Below are 19,872 nucleotides of genomic sequence, written 5' to 3'. Positions count from 1 at the left end.
GGCACAATGGCACCAAAGTAGATATATATATTATATCTAGGTATCATTATAAGACATAATGGTACCTAGTTAGATATAATTTAAAGCTAAGGTTATAAATCCATTTTAGTATTTCCATAATAGTTGTACTCTGGGTGTGAAGAAAACTCAATGTCTTCACACAGCAGACACAGACAAGCCATTGGGTGCCAATATTGAGATAATACAGCTCTGGTATGTGTCAAGCAAATATGGAAATATGAAAACACTGCTCTGTGGACTGGTGCGACTGCACGACCTAATGCACAGGTAAATTCCAGTGTGGAAAAGGAACAGTTTTGCTATTCATATCCATCCATCCATTCCCAACTGCTTTATCCAATACAGGATCGCAGGGGAGCCGAAGCCTGTCCCGTCAAAACACGGGTACGAGGTGGGGGACACCCTGGATGGGGGACGCCAGTCCATCACAGTCCGCCGTCTACAGTAGCGCTCGATTCAGTTTGGCAGCTCTAAAGCTCAGAAACGCCAATCCCAGTACAAGTTCATAACACGAAAAAGGACAATTTATATAAAAGGATATCGGTTTCTGAATTTCTAAGCAAAATTATGTGCATTTTTGGGGAGGTGGATGTCTCTAGAAATGAAATATTTTAGAGACACTGTCTAGATTTATTTTGTAGTGCACACACTACTATGCTTAACATACCTCTTGTAAATATAGAAACAGTGTTTGATTTTTGAAGGAACAAAAAATATAACTAGAAAAGGCAGAAGAAGGCTTGGTTGTATATCATACAAAGACCATTTTTACCCACAATACCTGAGAACCGTGAAGACTGATGTGGAAGCTTTATGAGAATTTGAACACCAGTGGCATTCAGGACTACTAGATCTTATTGGATTATGGCTACATTGCTACCGGGATTAGTTTCGAAACTGTGACTGCATGGAACCCACTGCTCAGCATTTCCCAAAGAACAAACTACTGTAGCCCTGGTATTAAACACTGCTGTTCTTAACACAAGTTACGCAAATGAAACATTAAAAAAAATAAACTTGTTAAAAACAAGAGCACGAGAAAGCTCTGTCCTACTAAAAAAAGACAAAAGTTGTTAGATTACACTTTTTGCACTAGATATATAACTCAGCACAGGGAACAGTGTTAACGTTATCACAATCATCTGGTAAAGTTTTTTGCCCTGATGTCACACAATAATGAAAAGTATACGTATCTTCTTCCTTATGACTCAACAGAGACAAACAAAATTGCAGACAGCTGCTCTTGTATAAGGTTGGTCTGTATCCAACAACTGGCCCTGTGGTTCTTGAACTTTAAGTGACTTATTTATGACAACAGGTCCGTTTTCAGACACGCTTGTTCTTTGATTTTTTTTTCTTTCATTTCCATCAAGGAGGATTAGTTAGTTCAGAAGATGGGGCCTATTCCTGGCTCATTTGTCCCTTGACATTCAACCTCAAAGGGTCATATCTGTGGAGCCATCAGGACTGGAAAACCTGCCATTAAATTTAAACCTGCTGGATCTAATTACTGTCAGATTTTTGTTATTCCGACAGTGCCAACCTATTCATTGTGCCAAACTGTTCATTTTTTTAATCTCTCTTATTAGTTATTCAAAGCGCAGGTTGGTAAATCAATTCTGATACTGTTCAAAACCAAACAGTGATTTATGAATATATGTGCCTTAAATGTTCCTTATTTAAAATGCCTTGACTTATCCCTCATTTCAGGTAGCAGAGCATGCCAGTAATTGGGGGTAGAGGCCACTTCTTTTCCAAATTTATCATAACATACAGAAAAATACAAATAATATCTTTTTTTATATTGAAACAAAAAGCAAAAAGAAAACAGTACTGAAAAGAAATAAAGCTACGTAAATGCAATTTAAAAAGTGCTCACAAGCAAAACTCATATGTAAATACTATGCCTTGGGCTATACGTTAACAAACTGCAAGATTTCAGGCTACATAACATGCTGTTTAACACTTTAGGGGCTGTAAAGGCTATTTACGGTTAAATATTAGTTACAAAATGTATTTGGATGATCAAAGTATATTGCATCTTCCTTTACCAAACTGGGTAATGAGGGCAGTCAACCAACAATTTGTCTGAACTTGGTTTTGATAACATTTTTGTAGATGTAAATAATGTGACCGCATATCTCACTGAATCCTTGGGTCAGAGACGTTGCCCTGCAGTCTAATTAAAACACACTTCAAGAGCACAGAGATAAGCAAGGATAATGTGCGCAGATGAAAAGACAAACATGCTGAGTTTTTCCTGACATCCTGTCAGGAGCAGTTTCAAAACTGAGACAAATTACATAAGAGAAATACACATGAAAAAGTATTTATCGAACAGGTAAACCACATGACTGTCCTTCAACAGCAAACCTTTAAAACCTGTATGCAGTCCTTTTTTCAAGGAATATCTTAAAATCATCAAGATGTATAGTAGCCTCAAAACACGTCACCTGTACTGTACCTACACAACATTCAACATTTCGGAACACCTCAAGACAGTCAAAATCCATGAGAAGTTTGCAGGACACCCAAAACAGGTGAAGAACACACACAGCAGACATTTTTGGTGTTGAAGCAATTCAAGTAGGCGGGCAAAGGAACAAGAAAAGGTTTATTTGATGCTGAAAAGAGAAGAAAAGAAAAACAACATCCACAGCCAAAACACTGTGTTTCTTTTCACAGCCAAAACGCTGTTTCAGCAAAGAATAAACCTTTACTTGTTTTTTGTGTTGTACTCATTAGTGAGAAGCTCTGCCAGTAAACACTGTTTAGTTTTACAACTTGTAGAAATGAATCATCGTCTGAAAGCAAGTTTCACTTGCTACACTGAGAAGAGTCTGTCTCATTCTCTGCCCAGTGAACTAAAACCAAAATACAGGATAGCCTCAACCTTCAGGTACAGCCAAGAACCTTGAGAAATTACCTAATATGGTAGACTTATGAAATATTTCGGTCAACTCCTATAAGTTTTAACACGACACACCTTTCCCAGAGCTCAAAGAGGGAGAGAGGTCGGCTGACATTAGAAAAAAAAACGTTAGATCTGAGTGAATGTTCTAATGGTTCACTGCACCCTCATCTTATCAAAGCTGATGAATGGGCTGTTGCTATCTGCTATTGCTATTCGTTGGTCGTGCTCCAGGTCTTCAAAGGTTTGGCTTGTGTAAGAGTAAGGCCACAGACGCCTAAACTGGAAGGAGCCCACATGTCGAATTCTTCTGAAAATAAAACGCAAGTTGACTTGCCAGATCAGGTGGCAGCTTATTGCAAAACACCTGTTCTACAGTTTAATAAAGTGAACATATTTTGGATGCGCTCACATTGCGTTAACATCCACCAATGAATCTGCATTTCAGTTTTTCCACAATCTAACTATTGCAGGCTTTTACTTGAGGTTTTGTTTTTTATTTAATAAACTGTTGAAAACAGCCAAATAATTAGGCTTCTCAAACAACGATTAACAGCGCTCTCGACTTAGATTCAACACATTTCCCACTTGAGGTCTGAGCATGGTGTTAATTATGACACTCAGGTCGTCTCAAACCGGTATCTCTTCTCTTCTCATTTCTCCTAAGCATGGTAACAAAGTGAAGGCAGCTATCGGCATGGCCAAAAACAATGTTTTTTTTTCCCCTTTGTCTCCAGACACAAACAACTTTAAAATAAATAAATCTGTAAACAGTATGCAAAGAGCAGCTAAAGATTTTTATACACGACAATGCAAATTTGTCTTAAAGCACAAATAAACAAACTAAGCACAAGACCTCACCGCTGGCACCAAGAGAACAGGCCCAGCTGCTCCCTTCGTTGTTTTCAAACCAGGTCATTATGACCCAAGCCCTCATCTAGTACTGCACACAGGAATGAGGAAAATGGCTTGTGTGCGGTGTACCCTATGCATGCCTGAGAGAGAAGCAGACACCTCTGGTTACAAGTTAGCTAGGACCTGCGTTGCATCCACTGAAGTCTTTAACAGCCAAAGCTATTGCAAAGATAGCAAAATAAAAGACTTTGTAGACAAAGATTTTGCTGGACAAACTCCAGACATTTTTTTGAAGAAATTCAACAAATTAATTAATGAATTGCTGGCAAAGGTTACAAGATAGATCGATTTTACTAAATCGTCTTTATAAGTATCTAGATCTATTGTTGGTTTGTAGATTGTTGCAAAGGAGACAAGTCTTTAAGGCATAAGCTATCTGGTATGGATCATTTAGGCCCCCTGGAAAGGAAATTAAAATTTGAATCGAAGCATGTACTGTATGAATAATATTTGCATAAGGCCATAAATACATCAAACACCGAAATATTGTAAAACGCCCATTACAGACCACACACAGCACACTGACTCAAGTCTGGAATCCAAGAAATATAACCTTATGGGATACTTCATTATTACAAAGAGGGAAACTAGACATGATTCCTTTTTGAAGGAGTGAAAGATGAGAGCCAGTGTGATAGACTGAAAGGACACATCTTTTCAGCTGTGGTTTGAGACAACTGAGGGGTGAGCTGAGGTCTGCAAACTTTCTATTTACACAAGAGTGGTGATTGGTAAGATAACAATGAATGAGTCACTCTTCTGCTCAATCCTCCTGTTGAACTAAAAAGAACTGTTTCACTAAATAATCGAATCCCGTATGCTGGCATCCCTTCGAGAGTAACCCAAACATTTCAATACAGCAACTTTAACTGGCATGCAGGGTTCAAGTTCTCCTTCTAAACTTTGTGGTCCTTCCCAGCTTTACTGTGTAAGAATCCATTAGACAAAAGACACCACCATTGACAGCTGCAGTTTGAAAAAAGAACACAGTACGAATTCCAGTGGCTTGCTGGACACCTGCAGGCTTCAGCAATACTGTCGGTTTGAGATGCGCAGCTCTTTCCATCGGCCCTTACTCTGCTGTCAGGTACTGAAACACACTGCAGTATGGAGCCGTCCTGCAGCCCAGCACATTGGCAGGGCAGGCCCAAGCCTTATTTACTCCTGAACAGTACAGCAGGCACTGCCTGAAAGCTCAGAGCTTGAAATAACTGGCGATCCCAATGTGGGAGAATAATAAAAACAGACAAAACGGTCTAGGATGACATAAAGACAGAGAAGAGTGCAGGGACCCACAAAGACACCTTTCTTATTTCCAAGAAGAATACAGCCTGGAAGAAGACAAGGAGTCAGGTGTACTAACATGGAGACTCGGGCTCTTCCCCAAAAATATATTGATAATGGATCAATCTTGCATAGAGCAGTAAAGGCACCATGTGACTCTGTTCTTAGAATATGCATCATGTAGCATCTGCTCAAAGGTGGCGCAAAGGCAAGGTTTGTTCACATGATAATGACATTAAACACACAGCCACATATCACACTAGATTACTGCCTAGATAACAATGACCAATAAGCCTGGAACTTGATGCACTGGTCTCGCCACAGGAAGCCATACATCCTGAGTGTTCTGTTTTTAGAAGCTTATCGATCCAAAGCTACAACCCAGATAATTCCACAAATCATCTCCAAAAACCAATTAGTGGCAGACTGGTAGAAATCGTTAAAACGTTTTTATCAAAATTAGATTTGGAGGTGAGCCACTGATTCTGGCCCTTTTCACCAAATTACAATACTTCAGGAATCTTCAGTCCATTTCTTTGGCATGCATATTCCAAGATAGTTACTTTCTGCTTTTAAGTAAGTTACTCCCAGATCTTAAAATCTGAAGTCTTCCAAATGTTACCTTCCATTTCAAAGTATGGAAAAACAGCAGCATTAAAACGTAAACATAATCAGTGGACTTTAGGTCTGTATAAATCCCAGAAATTAAAACCATGGCAATCTCTCTAAAACTGCCAAGACAGTACCAAGAGAAACTCACCTAATACTGTAAAAAAGCATCACACTTGTGTCATAGCGCTGAAACTCCTCCTGTATTGAACGTGGTGTATTGTGGTTTTCATTCCTCCCGTTACCAAGGTCACCAAAAAAAGCAGAAAACAAAAATCCCAAACCAGAAAAACCCCTGGATTCCCTAAAGGCAGCACAGCACGACACTTGGTTAACAAGTACGACGTGGAACAGAAGAGCACTGAGGAAAAGGTTCTCAGGCCCACAGCACATATTACGGTTTTGTCAATAAAAACAAAATAAAAAGAGAATAACCTTCTGGCTTGGAGGGAAAGCCACTGCGGGGGCCGTGTTCTCTCCTGGGATTCACGGGCACTGTCCTCGGGGTCGAGTTGATCATTTTGCACTGAGCTGCTTTTGGTTTTCTGGCTTTACACAAGCTGATGTGAGAAAGATGCTCTTGCATCCTTCCCCATCACACAGCATACCACAGTCCGGCTGCGAAGACTAACGTCGCTTAGGGTTACCTAATGTTTAAAGACTACAGCAAGAAAATAACAGATAGGGGAGAATATTCCGAAGGGGCATCCAGTTTTTACCCCCGCACTATCAAAGTGTTAAACTCCCAGCCCCTCTCACCTACGATCTGAACCTCACAGTGCCTTCTCTCTGACCAAAAACTCAAACATACATGGAAATCTGCCTCTACCTCACATGTCAAAAAGCTCACTCACCATAATTTTCTATCCTTTATTTCATTCTGTTGATGCATGTTTTTGCACATCTGTTGTTGTCTCTGTCTTTGTTTTATTATACAATTGTACTGTTGGTTTTTTTTGTACTACTTATCGTCTGAGAGCTAGCTAAATAGCATTTCGTTATACCATATACCTGTATATGACTATAATGACAATAAACTTGAACTTGAACAGATGCAACGACTAAAGCTTCAGCACCCAGATGTGGCTCCCAACGTTTCTGCTATTAAAACGGGATATCGGCCTCCACAAACTCTTCATTTGGAACTGTTTTGCTGCTGGCAAATTTCAAAAGACACCCAAACGTGACAGCACCTGCCCAGTTCAGCGCACGTAAGAACCCTGCAGTTAAGCAAATGATCACAAGGCATTCAGCGCAAATCAAAACAAAAAAAAGAACAGCTGAGGTTAAGCATATTTAATTATTTTTAAATGCAAATTATCCGTCTTGGGCAGGGACAAAGCAAGGAAATATGACCACCTCTTCACTTTGTTCCAGGAATCGAACTCTCATGGCTGGTTTCATACTGTTTTATTAACATGACATCCGGCACAATATTTTATGTCACTCTACCGTGAAGAGGAAGACATCTCTCATAGGTATTCAGACCCCCACTGCCATTACATCACGGGCTTAGAAACGTTATTCAGATCCATGGATTTTAAATTTCGAGCTACAGTTCTTCGTCAGCAAATTGCTCAAGAAGCCTTCGCACACGCGTTGCAAAATTCAACAGCACCCTGAGCAAACATTCATCAAGAAGTTGAAAGCAAACTCGAAATTCTGCAATATATCTCCAATTAAATATTCCCATGCCTTACATAGAGCACATTACAGGAAGCTACGGCAATTTAAACTGAAACCCAATGTGAAATGTTGAATTGTGAATGTTTATTTTTGTTTTTAAGTGTCAACCACATTTCACGGCATGGAATTCAAATTCTGAAAAGTGTGTCATGCAAAGAAAAATAAGAACAAACGTCACGTTTTTTAAATGTATTCAACATAAGATGGATTTATATAAGGCCCATATCTCTGGTAATATTTTAAAGTGTTGAATGTCTGATAACTGAATTACATTAAAATGCATCCAAAATGACTAGTTAGCCGTAACTAAAGATGCACATAATTATAACCGATCAATTCGATTTCAGAAGTTTCAAAACAGCATGTACAGTAACATTAAAATTATTACTATTATTGCTTATACTGAATTTAACAATAAACAAATGAGTAAAAAAAAATGTTTTAGACCCAAGCTTTCCTCAATATTTTATGGTTTTTCCGACTATTCTATATTAAGCATGCGTCGCTTGGAGAGGTTTTTAAACTCGAAATTGATGGCACCACCAAACGCTAAAACACAAAAGGGTCAAGAGTTAAAACCCAAAAGGCCGTATCGAATGAAGCTTGCGCAACACGTGAACACAGTCTATCTACAGTACGTTTCAAGAATTAAAGTGTTATGTATCGACTCGATGCTATCTAATGTTTACGCAAAGCTTCTCTCGCCTCGGAAACCACCCGCTTCATTTCCAATACATAGGGCACATACACCCTCTTGAGCAATGTTCCCAAAACAATATATATATATATTTTTAGCAGGGCAATATTCTAGTTGGGGCTGGGAATACTTCTGCAATTCTCGATTCATTTTTGCACGCTGTCTCCCGACCATGTGAAACTCTTTTCGACCACCTCCCCTTTTGTCGCCGCAGTCTACAAAGACTGATATTCCAATCCCTTGATCGAGAGTCGAGACGGAACACGAGTGTTACTGTGTTATCCTCTAGCTGGATAGCATCAGACTTTGTGCGTGCGTTTGTATCCCTTCAGGACCGAAGAAACACGATCATTTCTCCACTCTTCCTAACACGATCGTTACACTGTGCACCAGCGTGGTGTTAAGTGATCCAGGTAGGCACAGAGCAATTTAACTTTTACAGCAATGGCGCTCGATGTTGCTCCTCGGTAATTATTAAAATGTACTTGCTAAGAATTTGGTTAACTATCCTTAATCATGTACGCAGTGTCACATAGTACTACCAAATTAATATCTAAATAAAACGTTATATCCCACCACGATTAAGTACAATTGGTAGATTTAACCACTGTCGTAAAAAAAAAATACGGCTTCATAACCTAAACTCCACCTCTCGTAACTCTGCCCAGGGCACCCTAGTAGGAGCTCACGAGTGCTAGGATTACACTAAATTACCATTTGAATGCCTGCTGCAGCCCATCAAAAATGTAAATCTTTTATCATTTCGGGAGAACTGGCATTTGCATCTGGTTTCTCCAATCATTCAACAAAGCCCGGAGTGTCACCTGAGAGTCTAATAACTGTTTTAAAAGTTTGTCCCCCCCACCTTTTTATTAGAAAAATCCCCACACATGAAAAGCAATTAGCCAGCCGATATACCTCGAGTGTTCCTGCAGTTTTTCCACCCCCGAACTTTTTTCCAGTTTCATTTATATATATATACTCACTCGCGCTGCGGCGGTATTGGTCCGTCAATCTTTAAGTATTTCGCTTCGCTCGCCCCTCGGCACGCAGAAGTTTATTTATATTCCAAAAGACGAAAGCCAGGTACGAGACGAGCGTATTCCACGGCTCCACCGCATTTCAGGTTTCCTAACTTTCTCTCGAGTGCCGCTCGGCTGTTTGCATGCAGCTCCCAGGCAGAGCGCTCGCTCGCTACCGCTCCGACTTGCAGGCATGTACATGTAAAACGAGCTGGACGCGCTCACTGACATCACGGCAGCTCCATGGTAACTAACTCCACCTCGCTGCTCGCCCAATTTACCTGTCGGGCGACACTGCCGCCGGAGCTTTCGGAGAGTGAAACCCTGTTCATCAAAACCGTTTCGCAGGTCTGGGGATAACGTCCCCCGCACCTTCTTTCATTGCCTTTGCGAAGCTCTCCTATTTGGGGATCGAGCTGTTACCCTGTATACTATTTTTTCTCATGGGGGGGAAAAAAAAAACCAACAACACCCCAGTGTTCTTCAGCCTTGAAACTGTGGCTAAGCGTATTTTTAAAATGCATAAAAGTGCCTGCAGCAGAACGAAACATTTTCTCAAGCTGTACTGGAACACGGATTCAGCAGTACCGAAGCAATAAATAAAGTTGCCGTCATTTACATGTCAAATTTCTGCAAAACGGCATTTCATGATCTCGAACATCTTAACTCATCATTTTTTTTCCCACAAACGCCCAGCTGCATTGAGTTGCTTTCCTTCATTTAACCTGACTGAGCAGCAGATTTAAAAATCTGCCTAACTGATGTCGTAGTCCTGTAGTGCATTTACAACTGAAAACAGGAGACACATGGCAGGGTAGCTTGTTCCATGCTCCCACAACCTTCTGGTTTTACCCAAAGGGTTGTGGGAGCATGGAACAAGCTACCCTGCCATGTTTCTGAATGTAATAACCTGGCTACTTACAATAACCCACTGGATGAGATCATTGGATCCATTACCAATTGACTACCAAACAGACTAGTTGGGTCAAATAATCTCCTTTTCTTACGTTTTTTATGTATTTTCATCTAAACCACAAAGAGGAACAAAACGTTTCACATGCTAACATGCATAACAAAATAGGCTTGAGCAGCGTTGTATGACTCTTGTGGAATATGTATTGGATCAACAAAAGAGTGAGGAAAATGTGTTTTCATCATTAGGGAATTCAACAGCTTTGCTGGGAGGGCAGCACAGAGGTGCAGTGGTTAGCGTTAGCTCCTTTGCAGAGCGCGGTCCCTGGGCTCAGCTCCTGGGGTGCTGTCTGTGTGGAGTTTGTACAGTATATGTGGTTTCTCCAGGGGCGCCGGATTCCTCTCACAGTCCAAAGACAGACTGTATCAGCAGATTGATTGGATCCTGGGACAACTGGCCCTAGACGTGAGCATGTACATGTCTGTGTTTGCCCTGCCATAGACTGGCCTCCCACCCAGGGTGTGTCCTGCCTTACGCCCACTGCTTGCTGGGAGAGATCCCGGCTCCCCTGCGACCCTGTATTGAATAAAGAGATAAGTTAATGGATGGATACACATCACTGGAATGTTTTTGCAAGTCACTGTACTGTATGTACTGCTTGTTGGTATATAGTGATTCTATATATAAACTCAGAGCCCTAGTCAAATGTATTGTGCGCTATTACCCTCAGAATTACATGCCTACATTGTTCCGGGGAGCTGTTGCTCATTTTGGCCAAGAGCCTCCTCTGATGGAGATTCAGAGCCAGACAATTACCCCTCAAGGCTATATAAATAAGACTAGCAGGGCTAAAATCAAACATCAAGAGGAAAATGGCTCTGTATGAGCGACTGCACACTGTCACTCAGGGCCAGCCCAAGCTTTTTGGGGGGCCTAGTGAAGACTGTATAAAGAGACCCCCTTGAGATAACATTTCAATTCAATTCAAAATACTTCAGTCATCCCAGGAGGGCAGTGTAAGATTTGCACATATACTACTACTATTAGCTCCCAACTCAACCTTATCTCACTGTTTAGAACAATAAAATAAATTAATTATATAACAAGAAAAGTTTCAGTAACCAGCTTTGAAAAACACTTTATAAATAACTTATAAACAAGAACACAAGGCACACATTTCACAAAATGGCAAAATGATAACGTATTTTAACATTGAAAGTAATAAAATGGAGCATTAATAACAATAAATAATGCCAAACGGGACCTTTGTTACTTCCAAATTATAGCAAATCATAACTTCAAAAGTACTGCACGGAAACCTTTGTAGAAAGAAAATGCAGAAATATTAAATTAAGAAATAAAAAAAAAACAAGCGCACTAAATAACAAGGGATGTGGGATCAGAAAGGCAGAGCAGAAGGGAAAGTTTTATTAAGAAAATCGTTCTATAAATCACTTTGCCTATATTTTCGACCTCGGGTACGTTTTCATCAACTTGAGCTTCGTAAAGCTCCTCTCTGCCCCTGCTGCCGTAACTGGGAGAGAGATTGCAATCCGAAGGGTCCAGAATAACCCCATTTAATGACATACAGGAGAACCCGCAAGGAAAACAACGCGTTTTAGTGCAGATTACGTATAATCGCTTAACAGTCTCTTGTACTGCACGTTCGCTATCGCCACGTTTGTGTTTGGCGGACCAGCGCCGATTTTCAGCCAGGCGACCCGCACGGCCTGTGTACAATTGCGGGAAACGTGAATCGGTCAACTCCTACTCAAACACCTCAAGCAGTCCACGTGTGTATCTTGAAAATGTGACATGTCCACCTACGTGGTTCGCTGCTTACGCGTATCCGACGGACTCCAAACCAGATGAAATACACATGATAACATTATTCCGCAGATTGTGCGTTATTACCACGACTTGATTATCCAGATAGAGAGGCGTGTCTCTCTCCAGTCCGAGACCGCTTGTCCCGCTCTTCTTTTCTACGCTTCAGAAACATATTATGTACTCGATTATAATTAGTCATTTTTATGGCCTGGCGTCCATTATTGATCATCCTCAGCAGCAACAGAGAGAGAGCCGCTATAGGGAATGTTTCCCTCACATTTGAACTTGCCGATTTAAAATCAATATTTTGTGTGGCACATTGAGGGGCCTAGGGCCCTACTGCTGGCCTCTTGGCCCCAGGGCGTCGCCTAGTCCGCCTGTGCCCAGGGCCGGTCCTGCTGTCACTTATCGGCAATGAATGTAAAACCCTTGGGCATCGAATTTACAGGGATTATGAGGCTCTCTGAAAATGCAAGGAGGGGCTTTCAAACCCATAATGCAGAAGAACTGAATCTTTCTGGGTCATGATTACATCACTTTTCTGAAAAGCAACAAAGACAACCCAAAGGTTCACGTACAAGTGGCCCGACTGGAAATGCTGCTTGTTTTTCGGCAAACTGTATTTCCTTTGTCCGCATAATGTAGCGAAGGAAAACAAAATCCTATGAATTAAATGTCCTTTGACGTACACTTTTATTGTAATGTGTGCAATTAAGTAAAAAAAATATATTTCCCAGGAAGTTTCTCATTTAGCCATAGTAGTCTCATCCATACAGGGACTTTAACCCTGGAGTACATTGCTGTCATAGCAGTGTGAATTGGGTTTTCTTCTGTATAACTTGTTCACAATTTTAAATTCCTGCAACCGTAACGTTGTGCTGAAATCTGCATGTGCAATGTTTGAAAATTAAAGTTTGCCGCTATTTCTTGATCTTTTACCTGTCTAGCCTTCCTTTTAAAGAAAGATGCATTTAGTTGCCATTACATCTGACAACCTGTAATTAACAAGTTAATACTAGATGACCTTTTTGAAAACTAGTGTGAACAGTATGAGTGAACTGAAAAAATAATTTAAATTAATTTATTGATATCATCTACCTTCTTGTTTACATGTCATAGAGTCAGATAACCATGTTATAAACCTGATAATAGCTGCAGGACACTGCATAAAGGGTTTCTGCATCTACCTACCTCAAATAGTATCCTATAGTCTACATCCAGTATTATGTTCCAATTCCCCATATTGCGAAGTAAGGCAGCCAATTCAGCTTGCACATGACTCAGTAAATCCTCAATATTTAATTCAATTTGAGTTCTCATGCTATAGGAGGTTATTGTGTGTAATAATCAATACAATAATTTCCTTTTCTTGTGAAGCAACACTATTACTTTAAAACCAGACCAACTGTATAACATGTACAGCTCCACGGCCGAAACGTTGTGTTTTCTTTCTTCTCTTTTCAGCATGGAATAAACCTGTTACTTGTTCCCATACTGTATAACATTATCCGTACCCACATGTGTGTGCTATAAGGTCCGTGTGTGCTGATGTAGAAGTGAAATATCCCTCAGAAGCAAAGAAGGGGAACATGCTACACTGCACTCAGTGTGCCTACTTGCCCTTTCACTGATGACCGGAGGGCTTGAATCACATGCCACACTGCAACAACTCTTTTAAGGGCCACTGGCTGCTTTCCAAGCATTTTTTGAAACTACGGTTGTGTGGGCACAGGGTGAGCAAACTCAAGTCCCAAGAGGCACATACAGTATCACTTCCTCACAAAAGGGTCAGATCTGCCTGCAGGTGCCTTTTGGTGCTTTTTAGCATTCCAAAGTACTGCCGCAGTCAGGACACCAGAGCAACTGCTGCATAAGTTTCCATACTCACTGCTCCTCTTTATTATCTGAGTAACTTAGACTCAGTCTGATAGTATGTTTAAAGTTTGGCCGTGAAAAAAAAAAACCTCTTCACCCAAAAGATGCCTTACATCACATCAATCTTTTACTGTAGGCACTACGCAGCATTCTGGCCTGCCCTGTCCTGTTTTATCCACGTACAACCATTTCGTTCTGAAAATATGACGTTTTTATCAGTCTGTAAAATTCTTTTTCATTCTGTTTCCACCTGCCACTGTGTTTTATAACCTTGTAACTGTGTTTTTCAGGATGGGTTTTTTCCCCTTAGATTTGTGGTGCTTATCATAAAAATAGAAGAGAGGTTACAAATGAGAGAAGGCCTTTTGTCTTTTCTCAATAAGTGATCAGTTGATCTCAGGATGCCATGTATTGAAAGAAACCAGGATGTCAGCTACAACAACAATGGCTGGTCAGCTTGTTCCATACTCCCACTATCCTTTGTGTAGTGACCAGCCTCCTGTTCCTGGGTTTAAATGCACTGCCATATGTTTTACACATTTAATATATTTTACAAGTACATATTATTAAATGTTATGTTAAAATAAATCATCATATATTTTATATTTAAAATATATTCCAACCAGTTTGTTTGCTCTATTAGTGTCTTCTGCACAGTGTCTAGAAGATTTAAATGATATGGCAACATAAACACAAGTATTTGTCCACGTAGGCTGCAAAGGAACAAGTAAAGGTTTATTCCAGGCTGAATAGAGAAGAAAAGAGACACAACGAAGAAGGCCCCACAAGCAAAGCTTTGTGTCTCTTGTCTTCTGCAAACAGAAGACAAGAGACACAAAGCTTTGCTTGTGGGGCCTTCTTCGTTGTGTCTCTTTTCTTCTGTTTGCAGAAGACAAGAGATGCAGCTACCTACTTGAACTTTTTCACATGTAGCTCAGCATTTCTTATTTTGTATTTTCATATGATGTTTTTTCTACCTATAGGCAAGACCCTGCACTTGTCTATATTAAACATGATCTGCCGAGTTTGGCCAGTCTTTAATTTGTTCTACATCTTTTTTAAATTTCAGTGTTTACTTATCCTCCTAATTTGGTATCATCTGCAACCTTGGCTAGTTTAATAAGTATACCGAAACCTAGATTTGTAATATAAATTAAAAATAGTGGTGGTCCTACTATAGAACCCTGTGGTACTCCAATAATGAACAGTTTCTTGGCAGATATTTTCTGCAGTTTCTTTAATAGAGTACCATTTCCTAAAGAGAGCTTTTTTTCTAATTGCATATTCTACCTTCACAGGAACATCAGTAATCAGTGAGTTGCCTTACATTACATTATAATTTATAGAGCTGGTGGTGTTGTATATTATAGTATACACAGTAAGGGGTATATAATCATATATGTTGAACTTAACAAATTGCTGCTCCCCTTTAGGTACCCTTGAAGTTAACCTAGACAATTGTCTTGGTTGGTCCCATGTTTCTTTATGGGTCTTTTGTCTAAAATAATTCTATGAATAAAAGTAAAGGATAATACTATGGTGGAAAATGAGAAGAAATCTTGTTACTCAGAGTGGTATTTACAGTACCTCTACCCATTCCTTTGCAGGTCACACGCTAATTTGTTAATTCAGCTCCCTTTAGTGTTATCCTAAAATACCTTATGTTGTGAAAGAGGTGTGAAGCCCTCTGACTAAAAGGGCAGAAGGGGTTGTGTAAAATCCACACAGGGAATATTATTTTCACAGGAATAAATGGGGGTGAAATTCAAGAGCCTCCTGGTCTGTTCTTGTCAGGTCTCAAAAGCCAAACAAAGGTTATCAATACCAGAACAGGAGAATTGTAAAGACAACCTCTGTGGGTTGCTGCTGCAGGTGGTGTTGGAGAAGCAGTGACTTGCACTCTTTTCCTGGACTGGGATTTCCAAACCAATGTCCCATCATGGTGACAGGGAACATTGTGCCACCCTTCAGGTGTGGTGTTATACTGAGGTCCTGACTAGTTAATCACTGACGATGTAATGCAACTGTCTGTGATTCTTATGTCCTGCCTAAGGTCCATGCTGGGCTTGCAGGATCTATCCTACCCAAAGTTCTTCTTTAAAATACCTGGTGAAATGTTCCTCACTACTCTCTGATCTGCTGTCCTGGCACTGCTGGTGCAAACTGGCAGCCGTGTGTCACTCACGTGGGTGTTGTTCTTCAGTAGTGAATGCAGTGGATCCCCTCCTGTATGTAAATATGTACTTATCCATGAAATGTATCACCAAATGGATTTTAGTAGCTGTGATAATTTTTGTAAATGTATATGCAGTACACCATATGTGAGTATATATAGTCTGGAACAAAAATAATATGCTAAAGGTTTTAATACTGAATATCTTATGACTCAGTTGTCATGAAATACTTCTCATATAAATTGGGAATTTTTTTTTGCATTGACCATGAATACGTTTCATTGTACACATCAACTGGATAAGGACCAGCAAAAAACTATTCCTTTATAACTGCACCAGAACGCAACATAAATTGCGCAATATATAAATATACTCTTTATATAGTACATGATGTTTCATATAACATTTCCATGGTAAAAATCTTTTTAAAAACTAAAAGCTTTTATTTCTGTTTTTATTGTTATTAAACACTTGCTGTTGAAAAAGGGTTAATATTCTCTATTCAGTCTGATAATGAGATATTTTCTGCTGAAAAAAATGTTAAAATGTTCAACTTAAGACCATAGATAACATCCTCTCATAGAATCATAAGTGAACCCGAGGTATTTAGAGTTAGCATTTTAGAATAATTATATTTTTTATCAGATTTGAGAATGTTTCTTGTTTTAAATGACACGGTAGAAGCAGTATCCTACTTATTGTATTACTTATGTTATGTTTTCTTTCTATTTGGACATAGAAAGTACAGCCATATGTTTTGCTTTATAATTTAATGTGAAATGTCAAAGCTACGTAACAGAAATGTACAAAGGAAACAACCCTCAAGCTTACAACCTCAAATTTTCAACCCTCAAGACCTAATTAACATTTTAAATGTTAAAAATCAAAACAGATCCATGAAAACAAAGTTCCATGATATGTTCTCAGTCTGCCACTGTCAAAATGAACACATGAAAAAGCTCCCTGCACATTGACACATTCCTACTGGTACTGATGCACAGATCTGATCAGCCTCTGCACAGGCTGCTGTGATGTTTCATCACTCCTCTGTGCAGCTGCTGCCAGCTGGCGAGGGCTTACTATGACCTCGGTCTCTCCTGTTGATGGCTTTGGAAAGTTGGTCCCATAAATCTCTACATTGTCTCCTTGAACATGTGCAACTGTGGTTACGGCAATTTACCAATTTACCAGCACTGTCCTGCTGCAGAATCTGCACTTCTAGATTGGGCTGCAGGAGTGACACATCTGTTGGTTCAAGGTTCCCATCAGTTGATCACCATTCAGTAAGGAGGCATTTAAGGAGTTCTTGTGTTAAAGGAGAATCATCCCTACTTCCTCTACCACCCCACCTTCTGGCTTGAACAATGCAATAGGCTGCATAATGCTCATCACAACTCCTGCACAATTACTTCACAATTACATGTTCATCGGTGATTTCATCACCATCATTTCATCACTCGGCTGTGACCACGTTTCTCCTGAATATTCCCTGTACAGGCAGATGATTTTCACGCAGAAAGAGATCTACAGTCATTCTGATGAGTACTGTAAGCTGTTTCAAAGCTGAAAGTTCTCCTGCTCTGGCCACTGGAGTCCAAAAACATGCCCAATGTATCAGTTGGGTGCGATGGTCCAGAGTTGGAGAGGTGATGCATTGTCTTTCAGGGTATGATCTATCTATCGTTTCCTGGTTTCTCTTGGTCAGCATGTTGTTTGATGAAGGTGATCTTCATTGCTAATTAAAATCATGTTCAATGGCTGTTAATATTGGCTGTTGAGCAGCTAATTTTGGCAATTTTATGAACACCTGTTTTTTCCATAAAACCACATGACCTGAATTCAGTGTTTTCTTTTCCCGTGGATTAGTACAACTCAAACAATCAACAAAACCTTCTCGTGACCTGAAATGTAAATTACAATGTCGTATGGTATGTGCCCAATAAACAGTTGATGTAAAACATAGGCTGTGGTGTTTGGATTGTGCACCAGTGTGTAAATATATTGTTTATTGCTTTCTAAATGTTAGCCATTTTTGACCTTTTTGCAGCGATGACCACACGTAAAGCACACATACTGAACTGACTAATATAAAAGCACTAGGGTAAACTTTAAACTGCTTTCAGTATACAGTATTGTGTTTCCAGGTCTCCAAACAGGTCTAAAATACTGGTCAAGCTTGAAAACTTTAGCCAACAGTTTAAATGTTTATGACTGTATTTGGAATACTGGCAAGAAGCAATTAGTTACTACATGAATTCTATAAAAACATTAGATTGAACTTCTGTTTTACACCCCCTATAATATATATACAGCCAATGCAATCAAGATGTTCAGCAGGAGAAAACACATTTTAGAAAATCATCAATCACTAGATTTAAATCCCATTCAACATGTGTTGTACATGCTGAGGAAAAGGTCAGAATACAGAATACCCCAGGAATGGGCAAGCACTCAAGCTCCTCTAGCAAAGTCTTGGCAAAGCATTGCCAATGAGTTGCGTTCTTATTGTTTGAAAGAGCTATGGGACCACATAATGTAATTTGTATACTGTAAACTAACATAAATACTTCTGATCACTTGACATTACTGGGTTTGTCAACACCCAGTCTGTTTTCTATTCTAATATGACTGAATATATGCATATGAGTTACCCAAAATAAATCATATTCTATATTCTACTCATAATTCATATTACTTTCATGATCACAGATACAAATTGCATTATAAAGAGGAAAACAACAGCAGTAGCGACACATTTGGAGGGCACTGTAAATTACCAAGTCACATGGTTTTAAAAGGAGCCTGTAGCACTGACTCAAAATGATTTGTAGGCCACTTTCAGTCATGTGTCCAAGAACCCCCCAAGTCCATGTTACTCTCCAGCACTGCAGTTGGGCTGCCATTCATACGAGTGTTTTGCTAGACGGGGTTTGCAGTAAACCCTATGAAAGTCACAAGAAGGCTGACTTGCCTGTGCAAAGCAGGCTTGCCCTGATGGTGTTGTGTCTGTTGAGCTCCAGTAAGCACCCTGATTGCCACTGAGCCTTTAAACACCGAAAGCTAAAGTCTACAATCCAGTTCCTCATGCTCCCTCCCTGCCCTTGGGGAACACGTGCCGCTCTTTTCAATGTCTTAGTTATTTACTTGCTGAACTTTGCCAAATATTCAATACTAAAAAGCACCTGAAATATAAAGTCAATTAAAACCTTGTCTGAGAAGGACTGTCTGTGAGCACCTGTCAGTATGATTCTAGATACTCTTTTGCCTCAGCACAATGTGTTTTTTTTTAATCTGCTGAAGCACTAAAGTGGAATGGAAGCTTTCACTCGTTCAGAGAGCACTGCGGTGTCCTACTAGAAATCACGTTACTCTTCTCCACTCTGCAACTATCTTTTTCCTGGTGAGCTCCTTTCTGGTTGGCAAGAATCAAAACTTCAGAGTTTATCACTCAAGAGCAGGCTGACAGCCTCTTTAAATCCACTGGAAATGGGCTCAACTCCGCTTAATCACCTTTTGATTACAAATGCTCAAATTTATAACGATTCATTTTATTTAATTCAAAACGCCATTCAAAGCCTCGTGACAAATGAGATGTATTAAATATGTGAAGAGGGTGGAGTGGGGAGCTGCGCCAGTGTGTGATGGCTGCAAAGGAACAAGTAAAGGTTAATTCCATGATGAGAAATACAGAGGAGAAGCACAGTATTTCAGCTTCAGTATTTCTGTTGCACACTGTGGAGTTAGCCTTTATTGGAATTAACCTTTATTAATGATAGCACACATATAGTGATTCCTAGTTTCTGACAGCCTACAGAAAATGATTCATAAGACAAAATATAATACTTTAATTCATATTGTTTAATTTGTTCGGAGGCTGGAAGCCTGGTGTTATGAACAATGCAAACTTTATGAAACTTTTTGCTGGGTGGAGTCTG

At 39.8% G+C, this 19,872-nt stretch overlaps 1 protein-coding gene across 13 annotated transcripts in view; it reads right to left on the bottom strand.

Moving 5' to 3' along the window:
• The window catches only part of LOC148655551 (sickle tail protein homolog), a 292,353-nt gene that overhangs the window by 87,872 nt on the left and 184,609 nt on the right, over positions 1-19,872 (bottom strand). For 3 of the 13 annotated variants that reach the window (XM_088642161.1, XM_088642165.1, XM_088642167.1), the window contains exon 1: positions 9,110-9,361. The exons of 9 other annotated variants lie outside the window; for them this stretch is intronic. Coding sequence is in view for 1 of the 4 variants with exons in the window: in XM_088642163.1 (XP_088498289.1) it covers positions 9,427-9,477 (51 nt within the window). In the remaining 3 variants the exon portion in view is untranslated. Of the gene's footprint in view, positions 1-9,109; positions 9,362-9,426; positions 9,493-19,872 lie in introns of those variants that run through there. One more of the 13 variants, XM_088642163.1, reaches the window with a different exon arrangement.

This window comes from Lepisosteus platostomus, chromosome 8 (genome assembly GCF_059453375.1).
Source record: "Lepisosteus platostomus isolate fLepPlt1 chromosome 8, fLepPlt1.hap1, whole genome shotgun sequence".
In the NCBI taxonomy this organism is placed as follows: Eukaryota; Metazoa; Chordata; class Actinopteri; order Semionotiformes; family Lepisosteidae; genus Lepisosteus; species Lepisosteus platostomus.
The sequence above is the reverse complement of the archived record's forward strand: the minus strand, read 5'-3'. Positions and strand labels throughout refer to the sequence as shown.